Source organism: Echeneis naucrates, chromosome 14 (genome assembly GCF_900963305.1).
Source record: "Echeneis naucrates chromosome 14, fEcheNa1.1, whole genome shotgun sequence".
NCBI classification, from domain to species: domain Eukaryota; kingdom Metazoa; phylum Chordata; class Actinopteri; order Carangiformes; family Echeneidae; genus Echeneis; species Echeneis naucrates.
This window is the reverse complement of record NC_042524.1, coordinates 7,011,529-7,029,733: the sequence shown is the minus strand read 5'-3', so window position 1 is coordinate 7,029,733 and position 18,205 is coordinate 7,011,529. Positions and strand designations below refer to the sequence as shown.

Here is an 18,205-nt window from a genome sequence, read left to right as displayed (position 1 = left end):
ACTACAGCTTGTTAAGAATTGTTCAATAGGTGTAATTATGCTCTAATTAAAATCAGGGCTCTTGTGAAGTAAAAGTTGAAGATAAATGACACTTTTCATATAAACATCATTAATTGTGCAGCTGTATTCTTTTGTTGTAGAGGCAAAAGAAAACACCAATCAGGGTAGAGTACGTTACAATTTAAAGTAATGATTTGATTTAAGGGAACATGCGTATTTAAAAATTTCATAGCAGAGGAAGGAAGCTGATAAAGGCAGATTTTCCTCAGTTGCCAGATGTTATTCAATTCTAGTCTATAAATCGTGTTTGAAAAAATATATTCCTTGCAAACTACTACAACATAAAAAGAAGTGGAACAGATTTTATTTAAGTACTCCTAAATACTACATGTGGTAGCTGGATGGGCTGTTGAGGAGGAAGCAAGAAGAGGAAAAAAAAAAAAAACACCTTGGGAAAAAAAAAAAAAAAAAGAAAACAGAACTGAATTCTTGCCAAGACCAAATGTGTGTCAGAGCAAATTTAGCTAATAGACTCTGAATAGCTTTGGAAAAGAGATAAGATAAAAATAAAAACACTTTAACTGTCAAGGTCAGATGCTTCTGCCCATGAAAAACAGCCCCAGAGCGACATGATGAGTGTTGAAGGGGAGCAAAAAGACTTTTGTATTGCTGAGACTGATACAACACGTAGAGGAGAACGGAGACCATAATGTTACAATGACGTGAGTGCGTTAACATATTTTGAGCCCGTTAACGTTTTTGAGTCTGCACACACCTCCAACTTTGTGGTTCACTGCGTGGTGCAACTGCATGCACATACATTGACACGCTGCCATCTGCTGCACATGCATGCTGCCCTGCTAATAATACCTCTGCAGACTGCACGAGCCCCTGACGCCCTGGGACTACTTCCCACCTAGAAGACCAGATTTGACCAGAAACACAGACTTCAAGGTGACCTCTCACGAAGTACTGGGAAACTTGAGGAGAGAGGAAGGGAGGGGAGGGGAGGGGAGAAGGAGAGGCAGCATCCACACGTCATAAAACTTCAAAGACTGAACCGAAGCTCAGTACTTTTCTGAGTGGTGCTTATTGCAAAACCGGAATTGTACTTTGAGCGTAAATCTCATTTTTCTAATTTTCATCAAGTAGTCAACAAAGCTAGTAATCTGAGATCTGTTTCAATGGCATCGCTCTCTCCCAGGGAACAAAAGCATTTGCTAATTGTTAATTACAATGATCCAGAGAAACCCACTGATATGAATGATCGATGATTGTTCATCTGATAGGTCTCGTTAGCCTCTTCCTGTATCCTGACCTCACATGTTAGTGAATGTAGGGCAGCAGAATTGTATTCTTATTTTATTCTTCTCCCGTAGGAGACGGGGTGGTGAACTCATCCTCACAGGGCGAAAAAAGAAGAAATTAGTGAAGGGCAGAGAGGATACAGTGACTCGTACAAGGACAAATTACTGAAGCAAATTTTTGCAAATTAATCGGATAATCAATCACTTACTTAAGTGACACAAACAATTATGTCTCTTTGCTGCCTTTTTTGTTAGCTTTTGGCTGTTTCTGAAATAACAGGAACACCTTGGATTACTAGAAATTGTGGTGGACATTTTTCACTGTTGCAATATTTGACATCGATTGATTAATCATCCCTGACCTCCCGATACTGATTCTCTTTGTATTAATGAATTAACTTACTTGTTTATTTGCTACGATGACAAATGAGTAAAATCTCATTTTCTTATAGAGCTGTGTGGAGGGCATTGATTCACTCAGGAGAACCATCACCAGATCCAGTGTTCTACCTTTTACTCTTACCTGTTCCTCTCTGTGTGTATTTTAATATTCAGGAGGCATGAGAACATGCTGTTTGTATGTGCCGGCACTGAACTCACAGGCCTACTTTGCCGACCACTTTTTAGTAGTTTGACACAATGTGAAGTCACTGTGTACATATTGTTTACGTTTGGCACTTAAAATACGTGCAGTAGAGCAATTTACATGTTTTAATTTAACAGTTTATTTATACCATTAATTTGGATAGCAGTAGTAGAAATAGCAGCGCAAGATCATGCGCGCCGATGCAACTCTCCCATGACCCACTGGATGGTGCGGCTGCCTTGTTACCCACATGTCAGTCTCAGGGCTGTGGACTGATGTGTTGTACCACATTAAAATGAAATAAAGGCCAGTTATGGTTCTTACCTTATAAATGAATCCATCTGGGCAGGCATGGTCGTAGGTGAAGGCTTTATAAACCACCAGGAACACGATGCAGGCGAGGAAGGCCAGGGCCAGGATGATCAGGATTGTCACCTGGAGGGATGATGAACGCTGGTCAGTGCGGGTGTGTGTGAGCCACAGCAATAAAAGTATTTTGACTGTATGCTTTATGCCGTATATGCCAGACAGGGTTTGGGTTAGACAGCAAGAAATATGGAGTGTGGGCGCTACTGTGTGTCTTTGTGTCTGGGTAATAATAATAAATGGTAAGATGCTGCTGACTGAGGTCAATGGCTCCTCAAGGCAAGGTGTTCCCATTGAGTTGCATGATGAATGACTCGGGTGGTGACACCGTTAAAAACTGCTTTGTTTCCGCCGCCCGCGACTCTGCTTGGATAGAATAAATAGAAGATGCCAAGTCACTGACATAAATCAGTAACACATGAGGTCTGTGCTATTATTTCCTATGTTTCATAGACATTTGAATGCAAATAAATGAATTTGTGAAATCGTGTCTTTTTAAAAGGTCAAACTCGAAATAGGTTTTCGGTAGAATGAGTTCCATCCTCATGAAATTACCAATGTCCTCTAAAAGTGACAGCTCTCTCGGCTTCTCTAAAATCTTGTTGTAATCAACGATGTCACCGCCTGTCACACAGATGGTGAAATTTTTAGCATGAGCCATGAGCTTCATTTGCAGAACTCCAGTATAATTAGCATTTTAAAAAAAAAAAGTGAATTTGCTCCAAAATAAGCAATTAATTTGTGGAACAATTTTAGGTCGGTAACTATCATTGTACTTTCTGGTATTGCGTATTAATTCGGCCATTGCTTCTGTCCGAAGCTATTTAAATGTGCGACTACTACTTTGATGTTAATTACAGTCGGTGTGTGTTGTTTGTGAATCAGACCCATGAGCCATTCAGCTGTACTTCCTGCCATCAAACCTGAAATAGTTGTCAGAAAAAGAAATCAATTACAACCTTCATCTTTCTGAATGTTTCTGCTGTTTACTGACAAAAACAGTTGTTTTGGGTTCTCTTGGGTTTTTATATTTTGTTTTTTTTTGTTTTTTTTTCTCCTGCTGGTGAACAGATTTATGATTCACTTGCTGACCCTGTAAGCGGCTCTAAGGAACTCAAGTGTGGAAATAAAATCCTCCAATAGCTGGTCTAAACAAAATATTCAACTGAAAAAACTGGAACAAACTTGAATTTTCTGGTCAGTTTCCAGGACAAAGAACTATGATTACCTTGCACTGGCATTTGTAGAGAATCAAAGTATATGCAATGGGAAAAATAGTTAATGGCTAGCGGAGCTAATCTAAAATGGGAAAAAAAAAAGTGTGTTTACTTCTGTGGCTTGGTGCTTCTATGTAGTTTGAGGTGTGAAATATTTATTTCCCTGGCAGGCCAGACAATGTCATAGTAAAGCTGATTAACATATAAAAGGATTTGCTTCCTCCTACCTTCTACTTGACAACATGATCGGAAGCTTTTGAGCGAGCGTTTAATTAGAATTATGCAAATGTATTGCAATGTGGAGCTGTTTAAAAGTGGTATTGTCTGCCAAGTCATAAATGTCGCTGCAGGTATGTGTGGTGAGAGCACCTACATGTCCTCCCATCATGACCCCCCCCCCCCCCCCCCCAAAAAAAAAAAAAAAAAACATTGAAAAGTCAGATTTCTGTGAGTGAGCTGAAAATAGAACCTTCTATAATAGATGAATATCTGTAATTTCCTGTTTCCACATCTAGTCCGAGACCGGTGTTAAGGCCATCGGCAATTTCCTGCTTCCTATATGATCTGTCACAGCGAGATGTCAGAGCAATTACACGTGGTTTTGTTCATCGGTCTCCATCAGCGTTATGAGGGTGGACATGGACTCGCAAGTTAAGTGACTGTTTATTTGGTGTCAACCGGGGGACAAGACACTCAGCCTTGGTTGCTGCTGTCCCTGGCGGTAAATTACATCTGCCATATCACACACTGCGATACATTAAAAGGACACATTTGAAGTCACGGTAATCCGCCTTTTGGAGAAGCAACGGACATGGAATGACTGATTAAGAGCCACCCTGACCCCCAGTTGAATAACGGAGTACATGAAATGGCTTATTAAGGATAGGGATTACTGTAAAGCTTCTCAAATCATGAAGCAAGCAATGAGCGGTCTGTGCTTGCAGCGGCCCAACTTTGGGCTCAGACACTTGAAATGAAGACTCAAGCCATGAATAGCTGATGAGAATTGCTTTTCTGAACATCCAAAATGATGGGAATCTGTCTCATATGTATTTGAATTATTTATCAGGCACTTAAATAGTCATTCATCAGATTACTTACTGAATGATGTCCAATGTATAGTTTGTCCACTCTTTAGAGTCTTTTCATCATATTGCACATAAACGTGCTCATGAAAAGGATTCATGGGATGAGCACGTGTCATGGAGAGCATGCACTGCGTTAGCATTCGATAGCTCAGCTCAGCAGCAGCAGCAGTCGGAGCAACAGTTCACGCCAGAACATACCCTCTATAATAGAAGTGATCGCTCTGAAATCCCTGTTGATGCAACTGCAACCATGTGGTGTATAAATCCATTAAAAATCTATCCTGACCTTTCTCCATTATTCATAATCTGGCTGAACTCCGCAGTAAACCTTAGCAGGTCGTCAGGGCAATGTTCAAGGATGAAGACTCCCTCTGCGCATGAAGTGGATTTATACTTTTATCTGCTAGTATCTCCTGGCCTGTGCCAATATTCCTCCCTGGGATAAGATGATACTCTTATTTGCCTCGTATCAGCTGAAGCTCTGCTTATTGTGATCACAATGAGTAGAGGCCAGTGAACAGAAAAGAGTAGACGAAAATAGAGTGGAATGAAGTTTGTAGGTCAATATGAGGCCCTGATATTTGCCCGTCCTACCCACGTCACCGTCATCCTATTTTCTGTCGATGTGACTGTTGTGTCCTTAATGCCGCAGTATGTTCCATCCTACACCGCTATCGCCACCAACACAACCATCATCCTGTTTCCTGTGCAACAAAGATAACAGACAGGCGTTTGTTTTTCTTGGATGCAGGTAGACTCACAGCATGCAGCTATAATTTGGACAAAGAAAATTGTGTCCTTAACAAGGATTGGCTCCATCAGCAGAGATTGGATTGACTGCGCCGCAGGTGAGCGTGCCCGCTGGGCTTTAATAGCTCCCCTGAATCTACCCGGGGCAGATAGCAACCGCAGGATTCTTTTCATGTGAATAAAAAAAGATGTAGCTATTGTTCAAAATCGCATTTTAACTCCATCCCATTCTTGCCGGTCCCCAACACAAACAGGAACTGACAACTCAAAAAAAGTAAAAAGAGATAAAAAGGCGACTGAACTCACTCATCGTGGGAATCATTAAATATGATCCTTGTCTCAACTGTAATTTTGGGATGATTGTTAGCGCACCAAGGTTTAGACACCCTGTTTATTCAGATAAGGGAAGTGATGCTCTCATACTCAAAAGACATTGTCGTGTACGTAACTGTGAGAGGAGTTCTCATTTTTACAGATTCTTTGAAAAAAGATGAAAGATGCTGGTAGGTGAATTCAGGCTAGGCTAAGTTAGCTTTGTTTTTAGCGCACTGAAATGGGAGCAGTAACAATCTCCTCCTTCACCTCTGAAGATGGTGGATAAATTTAACTCCAGCATTTTCCTTTAACATTTCCTTGAAACAGTATTGAAAATAAAATAAACGTAACATGCTCAAAGATTTTTCGGCTGTAAAGCTTGAACTCTTTTTGTATGCAGATGATTTTTCTAGTCTCTTCTCCTTCCCCGCATCACAGGGTCCTATCAGTGAAAGAACAGGCAGCTGCAGCTGCAGAAAGTTGTGTATTATGGAGACAAACAATCAAAAGGGATTACGCAAGAGCGAGTAGGATTGCTGCTCTGCTCCCGGGATTAGTATCTTCACCTATTGCTTGTTTACCCAGATGCACACCACTTACCCTATTCATGTGTTTGATATCCCTAAAATACATTTCCTTTTAATTGTTTATTGCACGGTACACATCGTGAGTTCAGAAGCAGCTGCCTGCATGGAGATCCTGTTTCATAACCTATTTCATCAGGGTTCAGCATATTATTTCCCTCATGTGTTTTGTTGTTGTTGTTGTTTTTTTGTTTTTGTTTTTGTTTTTTTTTTTCTGTGCTACTTTGCACCACACCACCCACACACTCACTGCTGGAACTTGACAGGCCATATGGGGGAAGCAGACAACTTCTCAGATCCACTTGAGGGAAAAAGAGAATACTGTATGTAACGTGTGTGCGTCTGCAAGGGCAGAGAGAGAAAGGGGAGAGGTGGGTGTGTGACAAGGAGTGGGGTGCAAGAGAAAAATGATGCTGATAAAAACTAGATAGCGGTGACAGAGGAAGCAAAGTGAGAAATAAAGGAGGAGATGACAGAGACAATAAAGCAGCACGCGAAAAAGGCAGACAGGGAGCACATGATAGAGATCCAGGGGCAGATGGGAAATCTCGCTGCCTCTCTCGGTAGCAGGTGGCAGAGACGGACAGACAGAGAGGCAGACAGGCAGGTGGGCAGCAAACACAGCGGGGTAGCAGTTGATGCATCAATCAATACACCGCTAAAAGCATAAACAATATTTTTCCTCATTCATCTTCCTCTCACTCCTCTGAGATCGTCTCAGTAGCAGCACAAAGGAAGCTCACTGCCCAGGTTAATCTCATGGACACCTTGAGTGGCCTGCAGAAGGCAAGACACGCTGCACTCCATATATAAAGAAAGGTATTAAGATCAAATATGAGAAATTACTCTTTCATATATTAAATACATTTTGTCCAGGCTGTAATAATCTGTAATGCCTTCAGGGGAGTTTGTTGATTAATGAAATTAATAAACTTCATGACAGGTTGAGCCAGAGCGGAGAGAAAGCTTGAAGGTCAGATCGCGGCAAAAAGCCAGCACATGTTCATCAGAATTAATATCCAACCGTAAAGGCAAAATGAGCATGTTGTGAACGAACCCTAAGAACAAGGTGAAGCATGGTGGCTGTATGCAAACGATTCTGTGGTTAGTTTTGGTATTATTAATGATGCTGATGATTAAAAAAAAACAAAAAAAACAGTTTAATCAGATTAGGTTTTGAAGGCTTTGGCGTCTGCTGGGTTTTGGAAAGCGTTTAACTTGTAATTCGCTTTAATAACATTTTTCTGTTAAGGACTTACTAGCCCGGGGTTTGTCTTCTAGCCGTTAAATGTTAGCGCAGAGCCTCAGTATGAGAGGGTCAGTAGACCAGAAGCATGTTCATGTGCTGACTGACATCAATTAACTTCCTCACCCTGACAATGACCTTCTCTGATTGGTTAAAAGTGTGTTGCTGTCCAAGACGTGCAAATTTCTACATCACACGAGGCACATTTAATGTCAGCTTGTTCGTACAGCTCAGCTCAGAACATTAAAATGCAGTTAAGTAAAAATATTCATCCCTTCTGGAGACGTATCAACCAGAGCAGCCCCGAGATTCCACGGTGGTGTTGGAAATGCGTCCTGCTAAAGTCTCTAAGCGACAGACTGAGCCTTCACCAGTTTAAGTGTTTAAGTCAGGGATCAGCAAGCTACATAAAATTGCCAATGAAGTTCTCTTATCCTCTTACAGCGGTTTAGCACTGATGAAGTTAATGAAGTGGGTAACAGGGTCCCTGTTAGGGCAAGTGATTGGAAACAAATAACCAAAAGGTCACAGGTTTGATCCCCGTGTGTCCTTAAATACTAACGCACATAAACATATTTTCTCCTACATGAAATGAAAATGTGCAAGTTATGGATAAGGGCATTTTGGAAATTATCCCCCCCCCCAAAAAAAAAACCAAAATAAATGTGGTACTGCATAATCGCCTCAGGCCTGCTAGGTGACGTTTGGAAATCACTAACTAAAATAGACAGTAGTGTTCCTTTGGCTCTGGACTATGTTTTCAAGTGTTGTGGTTTTTCATTGTTGTTTTATGTAAAAGTACAATTACAATATGAACAATTCTGAATTGGAAAAACACGCAAGTATTATCAGCTGTTTCTAATTTTATATATGACATTAGACCGTAGTCGGTGTGAATACTCTTTTCTGATTGGTCGGCAGGTGTGCGTTTAACCCGTTTGTACGCGTAGTTCGGCTAAACTTTGCAGGCTCTAAATTCATCCGCGCCTGTAACCATAGCAACACAACGAGAGCCCAGCTGTTCAACTTGTCAACTGCAACTTCTGAGGAAAAAACAAACAGAAATGGGTGATTTTAACATTTTAACATTTTAACATTTCCTTTACTTGAATGTTGAGGAATGGGATGCCGCAGAGGAAAAGGAAATGGAGAAGAAAAGACAAAAGCCAAGAGAAAAAAACGGCACAAGGAACTGACACCCGAAGAGCTGCAAATGAGGAGGAGAAGGACGAGATAAATACAAAAAAGACAACAAAATGGCCACTTCAGATATTGACGGACTTTCTCTGCTAAAGACAAAAGAACACGGATTTGAAATTAGCCTGGTTGTGAAAAGGACTGCGCGTCAGGTAGTTCTTCGCCTCCTCGTCGTGCATTAAAACCGTTTGAAGCACACCTACTCGTGGATTAACCCTTACTTATTCACACAGATACATTAAGCAGACTTCATGAGCTGTTTTAGCTGGTGGTGAAATTCTGTCCCCATCCCTCCTGAAAGCTGATTATTCAATACATAATTGGATATGACATTTGAATTAATTGGGTTTTATTCACTTATTAGATTTATTCAAATCATTTCATTCTTTCAAATAAAATATGTGATAATTTATCTCTTTAGGAAGTAGTGGAACTTCTAACGAGTCACATACATCTGAAAATTGGAAAAAAAAAAAAGGCTACAAACAACTGACACCAAAGTATCTCCTTCTCTGTGCTCACGTACAAAGTGAAGTAATATGAAAGGGAACCATTAGCTGCTAAATAAATCTAAGCTGAAAGTATTATTTCCCTTTGCACTTATGTTCAGACACTGGCAAGATTCAATAGAAAAAAAAAAAAAACAACCCTTTCTTCTACACTGAAATGATTAGCAGAGGGCCGAACAGCAGAACGCATTCTGCTGCATGCAGAAGAGCGCACTTTTTCCATTGATTTTCTTCCAAGATGCTTTTTTTTTTTTTTTTTATTGGCAGCCTTGAAGTTTGTGTGTGCTGTGTTTCCTCCCAAAGCATCTTAGTGCAGAGGTTCTTTGTTTTTAGCCAGTGGAACAAAGACAGCCGTCAAAGCAGCACAGATCATCCGGGGAGCCGTCTACCTCAGAGCCGAGTATCTGAGACTGGGCAGGCGGATGTCAAGGAGACTGGGTGCAGGGATTTGGGCTCTGGAGAACCGGCTATCCGGTTTGGGATGAACGCAGCTACAGTACTGTGGCAACTAAATACAAACACTCCATTGTCGACATGCGTCGCATCTCGGATGAAAACACAAACTGTTCAAATGTCAGCCTGAGAAAACACACGATTTTCCTCTGATCCCAGTTCAGCTGAGGTTCACACACAAGTCTCCCTCACAGCTTTGCTGGAGGTTTTATCTCGTAGGTCAACAAGCTTGGTACAAACTCATCTGTCTGTCTGTGTATGTGAGGTGATTTTATCATTGATTCACCCTTTCATATAAATGTCACTCAGATGCAAACAAGACAGTGAATCGTTCAATAAAAAGTGTTGAGGTGTGTATGTTGATGACCACAACGAACACTAAATTCAGCATGGCGGCGTAGCGGTTAGCGCGGTTGTCCCGGTCGCGGGTTCAGTTCCCAGCCTGGGGCCTTTCTGTGCAGTTTGCATGTTCTCCCCGTGCCTGCGTGGGTTTCCTCCCGCTGTCCAAAGATTAGATTAACTGGTGACTCTAAATTGAGTGTGAGTGGTTGTTGGTCTCTGTCTTGTGCGATGGACTGGTGGCCTGTCCAAGGTGTACACCGCCCTCGCTCAGTGTGAGCTGGGATTGGCTCAAGCACCCTCTGCGACCCAGAAATGGGAAAGTGGTAGAAGATGGGTGGATGGATGTTGTATTTAAAAAGCCAATTCTGTTTTGGCATTAACAACAAAATGAGGAAAACGAGAGGTGAACGAGCTGCAAAAATGTTGTTCTTGAACGTCCTCTGCAGTCTCCTCCATAAAACCACAGTTAGAGATCCCAAATTTTGCTACGACCAGACCAAGTTGGCCAACGCGCTGACAGCAGGAACAAAGCGAGGTGCTCGGCTCCTTGCCGATTATAGAAATGCATCACAGTACAGATTGATCTAACATGGATATATCCAAGCCAGGAACAAGACTATGGCTAACGTAACCCCTGAAAAGTCCAGGCATCACATGTAAAACTGGTTTATTTCATATTTCATTTGTTGCCTTTCAGATTTGACTTGTCTTTAACCCCAGCATCACACCAATATTAGTCAGTCCCAGCTGTAGCAATCCTGATGTAATCGTGGAGGATCAGACTTCTCTGATGCTTCACTGCAACACCGGCGATTTAAATCCTGCATAGTCTACGGCGACTTGGCCTATTTCCTAGGAGACCACCATGGCGCTCTTTACAATTTAACAAACCCATTTTCTTGGAAACAACTTTACGTCATTCATTGTGTTGCTATTTATGCTGGAAAACAGGATTCATCCTGCATGAAAAGTACAGGAAAAGTGTGTGTTTTTGTGGGACGCATCGTTATTGTCATTAGGGTCTTTTTTGTAGTTAAATGTGTCATTAAAGCACATCAAACGTCTTTCTTTCAGATGCATGTAGAGCAGCCCAGTATCAAGTCAGACGGTGCATGGTGAGTAGGAGATAGGCGGTAATTATGCTAATATCCCAATCCCAATGAAGCCAGGTGTCCATGGAGACAAAACTTCAAAAGTTATGGTGGCACGCTGTCATATTGGTTAGCGACTTCGCCCGGAGGAGAACGTGCTCTCAAGTTATAGACTCCAAATCAAATAACAGGTGGGCTGAAAATACCAGAGAGCGAAAACACAAAGTGACATTAAAGGTGAAAGAGACAAAGAAACAATGAAGATCATCTTCTGGCGCAGCTGCTCTCAGGACTCAAAACTCTCTGAGATTGTACGATGCGAAACCTTGAGAGCATTCTCGCCTATCAAACTGAAAATAAACAGATTTCAGTAACATTTAAATAACGACATCAAATAATGTCGTTATTGTGTGTGTACACACACACAAACAGACACTAATTGTGAATCAGTAACAAGTCTCTGTGGACACGCTAAACATCTGGATTAGATTTGCTAATCAGCTCTTGCTCTGCTCGAAGAAGATGTTGCAGAAGAGAAGAGAATATTAATGGCAGAATTTGCCTTCCAACACACACACACGCACACATGCACACACACACACACCTGCTTACATCACAATACAAGGTTCATTACTCTAATATCTCCCCAGCTCTAAATCTCCTGGGTGCTTTTATGCTTTCTACATACAGTATGTTCACAATGTCTACTGCTTATGTGTGCGCGTGGGTTTTTGTACGTGTCTGTGTGTGTGTGTGTGTGTTGGGGGGGGCACATCAGTTTATTACATATATATTATTTAAATTTTTGCGTTGTTTTGTTGTTGTTGTATTTTTACACTGAACAACAGAAAAATAATTTGTGTTGACATTGTGATCTAAGTCTACAACAACAATGAACACAGGACTCTTGTTTGGATGAGTGTTTAGCCCCTCGGGGTCTCTGCAGCATTTAGTAGCTGTGCATTTGGCAGAAGTTGGTGCAGCCTTCAGTCTATGTTGATGGATTTGTCAGCTTTGCACAGTTGATCACAGCAATTTTCCTACATTCTTCTTTTCAAAAGTGCTTAAGCTCTGCCAGGTTACATGATGAATGTTATATATATATATATATATATATATATATATATATATAGATAGATAGATAGATATATATATATATATATATATATATATATATATATATATATATATATATATATATATATATATATATATATATAGATATAGATATAGATATTCATCCATTCATTCATCTTCAACCGCTTATCCGTTTCCATGTCGCAGGGGGGGCTGGAGCCCGTCCCAGCTCACACTGGGTGAGGGTTCATTCCATCACAAGGCCATATATAGATATAAATATATAAGTAAAGGAGTTACTGCCTTATAGAGATAGCTAGTTACCAGGAAAAGTAACTCTTATGTGGAATTTCTTTAACATGCAAATATTTCTAAAACTATGATTTCTCTTTTCCCTTGAATCAGGAATAAATTCAACAGTTCATTCAATTATTTCAAGTAAAAACTGATTATTATATATTTTTAAATGAATGAAATGGATACACAATACAATGAATTATTAACAGAAAACATTGCACACTAATCACACTTACACAAGGTTGGTTTTAACTTTCATCTCTTGCCCAATCATTGAAGTAGTTTCTTTTAAGTGCACACAGTAGATATGCTAAACTCACAAACGAACAACAAAATGTGAGAAATAAAAGATGAGCGGACAGATGGAAAGGATTTCTGTATTTGGAGAGACAATATTGGGAGATTTTGTGAGGGGTGTGATTCGGTGGGGAGAGGCTCGTGCAGGGGATTTGTCCCGAAGAAGCAGAGCTTTGGGGTAAAATACACGATGAGGTGATTCCCTTAGCAGCCATGACCATCGCTGGAGGGTCACTGCACCATTTGTTAACCATTTCACCGCCAGCTGAATGTAAGGAGAGTCAAATATAATGCAGTGGTACAACACCGTTTGAGGGGCCAGCTGAACAGAAAGGATAATACAGACCTGGGAGATCAGCATAAACAGCAGACACGGGTGAGTCAACGATAAGGACAGACTTTAAAGTGATAGGAAGCAACAGAGGAGTGAGAAGTGTGTGTGTGTGTGTGTGTGTGTGTGTGCGTATGAGGGGGGGGGGGGGGTCAGACAAGTCATCCACAGTCTGTCTGGTAATCGCTCCCATGGCTCAGCTTGTCAGAACAACAACAGCAGAGTGAAGGACTCAGTGGAGGACAAGGCAAACAATGACTGCTCACTTTCTCTTTCTCTCTCCTCTTCATTTCATCATTTTTCAGCACAGAAACATCTCCAGGAAAAACAGCCTTTTTCTCTGGAGGGCAGACACTGATCGGCCGCGTACCAAGTGGATCATAGGCTGCAGGAGTTCATAGCATAGAGCTTCACTTAGTTAGATTTATTTTTAGATCATCTTCATCCACCCCAACCACCTTTCGAATGAATGTCAGTCTCGGGGCCAATCTCGGTGTTTAGTTCATTTAGAAAGCGCTTTTTTTTTTTTTTTTTTTTCCACACACTAAGAGATGATGAAAATCGGTTTATACCTTTAGTCTAAAGTGCCCTGTCTCTCATTGTTAAGAAATCATTTAAAGGCTGCTGGAGCAGCACTCAACACTAATTACTTTTCTTGAGGCAATGACCTGATTTTCTACCAAATTTCAATGAACTAAGCTGAAAAAAACAAATGTAGATATATCCTGTGAGCTATAAGAGGAAAAGACGCAGATAATAATTATGCGCACAAGCAGTTTACAGCCGACTATTTAAGACTTAAAAAACTTTTCATTATGATTTCTGTCCTGAGCTGTGCTGGATTTAGAAACAAAATCATTACAAATGATACATTCAAACAAATCAGAGTGCATACGAAAATGCGTGCCAGGAGTTTTAATGCGGTGAGATTGCATGGACTTTCATACCATCGATCAGGCTCAGAAATCCTCAGTAGCCTTGGCAGCGTCTGACAACTCAGTTATTAAGTCCAACAAATAAGGTTTAACTGCAGCCACCTTCAAGTATAAAAACAAGACAAGATTTGAGATAGATTTCTTTTTCTTTGTGTAATTGCATATTGGATTTCCACTCTGCTTTGACCTTTGAGATAAAACTGGATGTGGCATCAGAATTTTATTCAGTCTTTCTTTGTGTGTGGAATGATTTATGTATGCACATTCGCATTTTGCTGATATTGATAGACAGACAGTGATTGAAGTCTGCCATTCTTTGAGGTGCTGTTGGATACGGGATCTGAGATGAGAAGTAGAGCAGAAGAGAAGCCATCTGGACTTATAAATCATCCCAAATATCACTAGCACAGCGGCATTTGTCTGTCCGTCCAGCCTGTCAAAGTGTCCGTCAGCACGTCTTTGTAAGGCAGCCGACACAGGAGACCTCTTTGCAGTGACAAACGACTCCAACTTGAGTCAGCTTCGAGGCCTTTGAGATGACAGACAGATCTAAGCAGGAGTGTGTCTGTGGTCCAGTGGAGCGTGAAGACATGCACCGCCACCAGCCGATGTAAGTTGTTTTGATTCACAAAGTTTTCGATTTTCAGCCGGTGAACACGGTTCTTTGACCGTCTGCTTTACACTGATAACTGATTTTCTTGTTCACGTGAAGCCGGTACAAACATGGTGTCCAGGTGTGATCTGAACGCAACGCTGCAGTCTGAACTGATTCGGACAGCCATCAACACAGTGTGTGTGCACATCCAGCGCACATGGACGCCAGAGCTGTAAGATCACATCTGGCTTGTTCAATTTGCGAGGAGCTAGTTTGCAACAATGAGACGTCCATGAATATCAGCCAACGCCGGTTATCACAGCGGTGGAAAATGCTTCCAAACAATAAATTCAGGGTGGAGAAAGTGTGAACTCGCTGGCACAATGGAGAGGAAGAGGGTGAAGGAAGGAAGGCAAGATGGCAAGTGGGCGTACAGGGAGGGAGGGTAGGTGGAGGAGGAAATATGTGAACGAGAGGAAAAGGGTAGTTGTGAGGAAAAATGAAGAGAGGGATCATGAGATAGCCAGTCTGAGGGCGATAGACTCTCAGGCTGAATCCAAGAACAGGTTAAGAATCTCTCACCTCTGTCACCATTTACTTTTTAGACCGCCTTTGGGCAAAACCACAGCTGCTCAGGTGCAGATAATAATAAGGAAAGACTATTCAATTCAGCTTGATAAAAATGAGCTCAAATGTGTGGTGGAAAAGGAAAAGTCACAGTATAAATAGACAGCCCTTTAGGCATTTATGATTTAGTTTGAGTTTCCATAAACGTGCTCACATATAACACAGAAATTTCTCCTGGACCCGCAATGTGGATACTTTCATAAGGAAAAGGACACAGTGTGGCATTTCCTGCTTGAATTTCTCTTAATGCAGCATATATCTGTTACATAAAGCTATAAATGTGAGGGACTAGATGCTTCCTTAGTTTTTTTGTTTTAGTGTTTATTGCTGTGAAACATCTTCACAACCATTACTGTACCTAGTTTTCCATGAAATTATTAAACAACTTATATTTCCCAGATGGTAAATCTTCAGGATTTTGGAAGTCTTCCAAACTTTCCTGTCTCTCCAACATGAGGTTCACATTTGTGGTTTTCAGTCAATTATTTTGTTTGTTGCTGTTGTTTTTTTTTTTTTTTTTTTTTTTTTTTTTTTGGTACAAATATTGAAATGTAATAACTTTGCAATCATCAGGCCTACATTTCAAATGATTGGTGGTGCTCCTATGCTGGACTGAAAGAGCGCGCACAGTAAACCTTACATCTGCACGTGTTAACGTGCTGTAAGTGGCAGTAGAATAAGAATTCAAGCGAAAATCATGTTTGTTAGATTGTTTGTTTATTTCCTCAGGGGAACTCTGATTCATGATCAGCAGCTTATTTGTGTTTTCTCCTGATTTCCTTTCCATTTTCATCACTGGAAACCATATTCTGCCTGCATTGGTTATCATAATCATCTTGCAGCTAACAACCCAACATGTATGTCAGGGAAGTCAGTGGCAGCTGCTACCTTTAAATATACTGTAATTCCAAATATATGGATTGACGAAGAAAACAAAAAGAAGTGCATGACCTCAGTGATGGTTCACGCTTCTGTATAGGCACATTGCCATCTTTGTTTTTGTAACACCTGAGCAAACACTGTTGCTTCCACATGGATAAAAAAAAAAGCTTCCTCCTTCAGCAGCACACAGGGTTTAGAGTATTATTCCAGTGTTGATGATAAATCAATTCTTCTCCCAGTTGTTCACTTGTGTGTGTGTGTGTGTGTGTGAGCAAGCAAGCGATCAGTGTGGGTGTTTAGCTGAGAGTAGACAACTGCTATAAACTCTCCCCACAATCAGTGTACCATTAGTCATCCATAGAAAACACGGAAGAGCACTATGTGGGACAGGAGGCTGCGTGAGGCTTCGAACCACAGCAGTAATTACCTCCAACCTGACAAACAGTGAAGGCCTTCTGTGGAGGCGGCACACTGCAGCAGAGCTTTTATCTGAAGGCAAAGTGGAGGTAATAATGGGATAATTGTTTTGGACGATGGCTGTGTCTCCCACCGCTACCTGCCCGGGCCTGCTAGCGTCTGCTGGCACCGAGCACGTTCGGTTTGGCAGGCGCAGCGCTGCCGTGCTGACGGCGTCTACCCGTGCGTATGTGTGCGCTGGTGTGCTTATTGAGGTTTGTGTTGGCGTGCATTTATCAGTGTCACTCCTGTGGGAGTGTGCATGTGGGTTTGAAGTGTGTGAGAGCTGGCCAAGTACACCCTATTTTCTGGATAGCGAGGCGGCCAGAAACCAAACAGGACAACACAAATTAAATCTCCCCTTCATCAGTCTCTACACCTGCATCTCTCAATCTCTGCCCCACTGAGCCAGACTAATCCTCTCTCCTCTTTCCTCTAAAGGCCTCATTTTCAGAGAAGCCTGGTTGTTTGTTTCTTTGGTTTTTTTTTTTTTTTTGAAATCTTCAGTTGAGTGTGATAGAGCTGAATTTAAACCAAAACACCTCAACACCTTTTTGGGACATCACCGTCCTCCCTCTCATTACAGACACCACTCCAGTATCAATATTCCCATGATTCCACACATCTGATAAAGGTATCATACGTGGACTTTTTTACTATCAACATAAGGAGGCTTGTGATAAAGAAAAGAAAACATTATCTCGATATAACACTTCATGTTTTCACACAATACATCAGTCCCTGAAAACTGCTGCCTGGAACATTTTTAACAGCATTTACCTTGTTGAACTGAAGTTATTTCAGTGGCCCTGAAAACAGCAACATTGATCATGTTAAAACTGCTACAAAGCTGATACTGTAGGAAAAACATAATAAATATAACATCAGGAGATTTTGTGACTTTTCAGGTGAATTAATAAAGGTCTCTATGCAGCACAGCATGGGTGAATTGTTTGATGCATAAATACAAGCTGAAGGGATTCATTTACTTTAACTTTAAATAAAAGTTATAATATTGAAACGTTTTATTAATCTTTTTGTGTTCAGGGTGACAACGTGTAGCATCCCTGACAACCTGTAGTCTAATTTAGCTGCTTGTTAGCAACCTCCTGGAGTACAAGCTTTAAGAAATCACATTAGAGGTATTTACTGATGTATTTTGTGTATATGAGATGAGGTTATGTTATTTCAGCTGCCAAACCAAAATCCTACTTCAGGATGACTGACCCTAATGTGTTGATGAAAAAAGAAATATTTAAACTTTCTTATAATCGTATTCAGTGTTGTTTGGTCCCACATATTAATTAGCTTTAATTATTTCACTTGTATAGTAATCTCTCTTTAATTTTCTGTAATCCTTTAGTGCTATAATAAATCTATAAACATTATTCAAGTTAGCAAATTAAAGTCCAGTGATTCCATTTATAAGCGGTTCGTGCATCTCAGCTGTTATTGTTTGTTTGTTTGTTTTTTTTTCCCAGTGGAAATGGACTGAAATCATCAGCTCAGTGTATCTGAGGATCAGATATTTCTACTCCACCCAAATGAGGACTGTCCTGGTTGACTTGGCTTGAGTAAAATTCAGAGTCTTGTTGTCCGGCTGGTTTTGAAGCTGCTAATGAGGGTGGGGGAGATGTGGCATCCTCGGATCGTTCAA

At 41.0% G+C, this 18,205-nt stretch overlaps 1 protein-coding gene and 1 long non-coding RNA gene across 2 annotated transcripts in view; one reads left to right on the top strand and one right to left on the bottom strand.

Moving 5' to 3' along the window:
* The window catches only part of LOC115054397 (uncharacterized), a 137,886-nt gene that overhangs the window by 98,216 nt on the left and 21,465 nt on the right, over nt 1–18,205 (top strand). The window lies entirely within an intron of this gene.
* The window catches only part of nsg2 (neuronal vesicle trafficking associated 2), a 34,897-nt gene that overhangs the window by 2,255 nt on the left and 14,437 nt on the right, over nt 1–18,205 (bottom strand). The window contains exon 4 of the mRNA XM_029519625.1: nt 2,218–2,328. Coding sequence (XP_029375485.1) covers nt 2,218–2,328 — 111 coding nt within the window. The remainder of the gene's footprint in view (nt 1–2,217; nt 2,329–18,205) is intronic.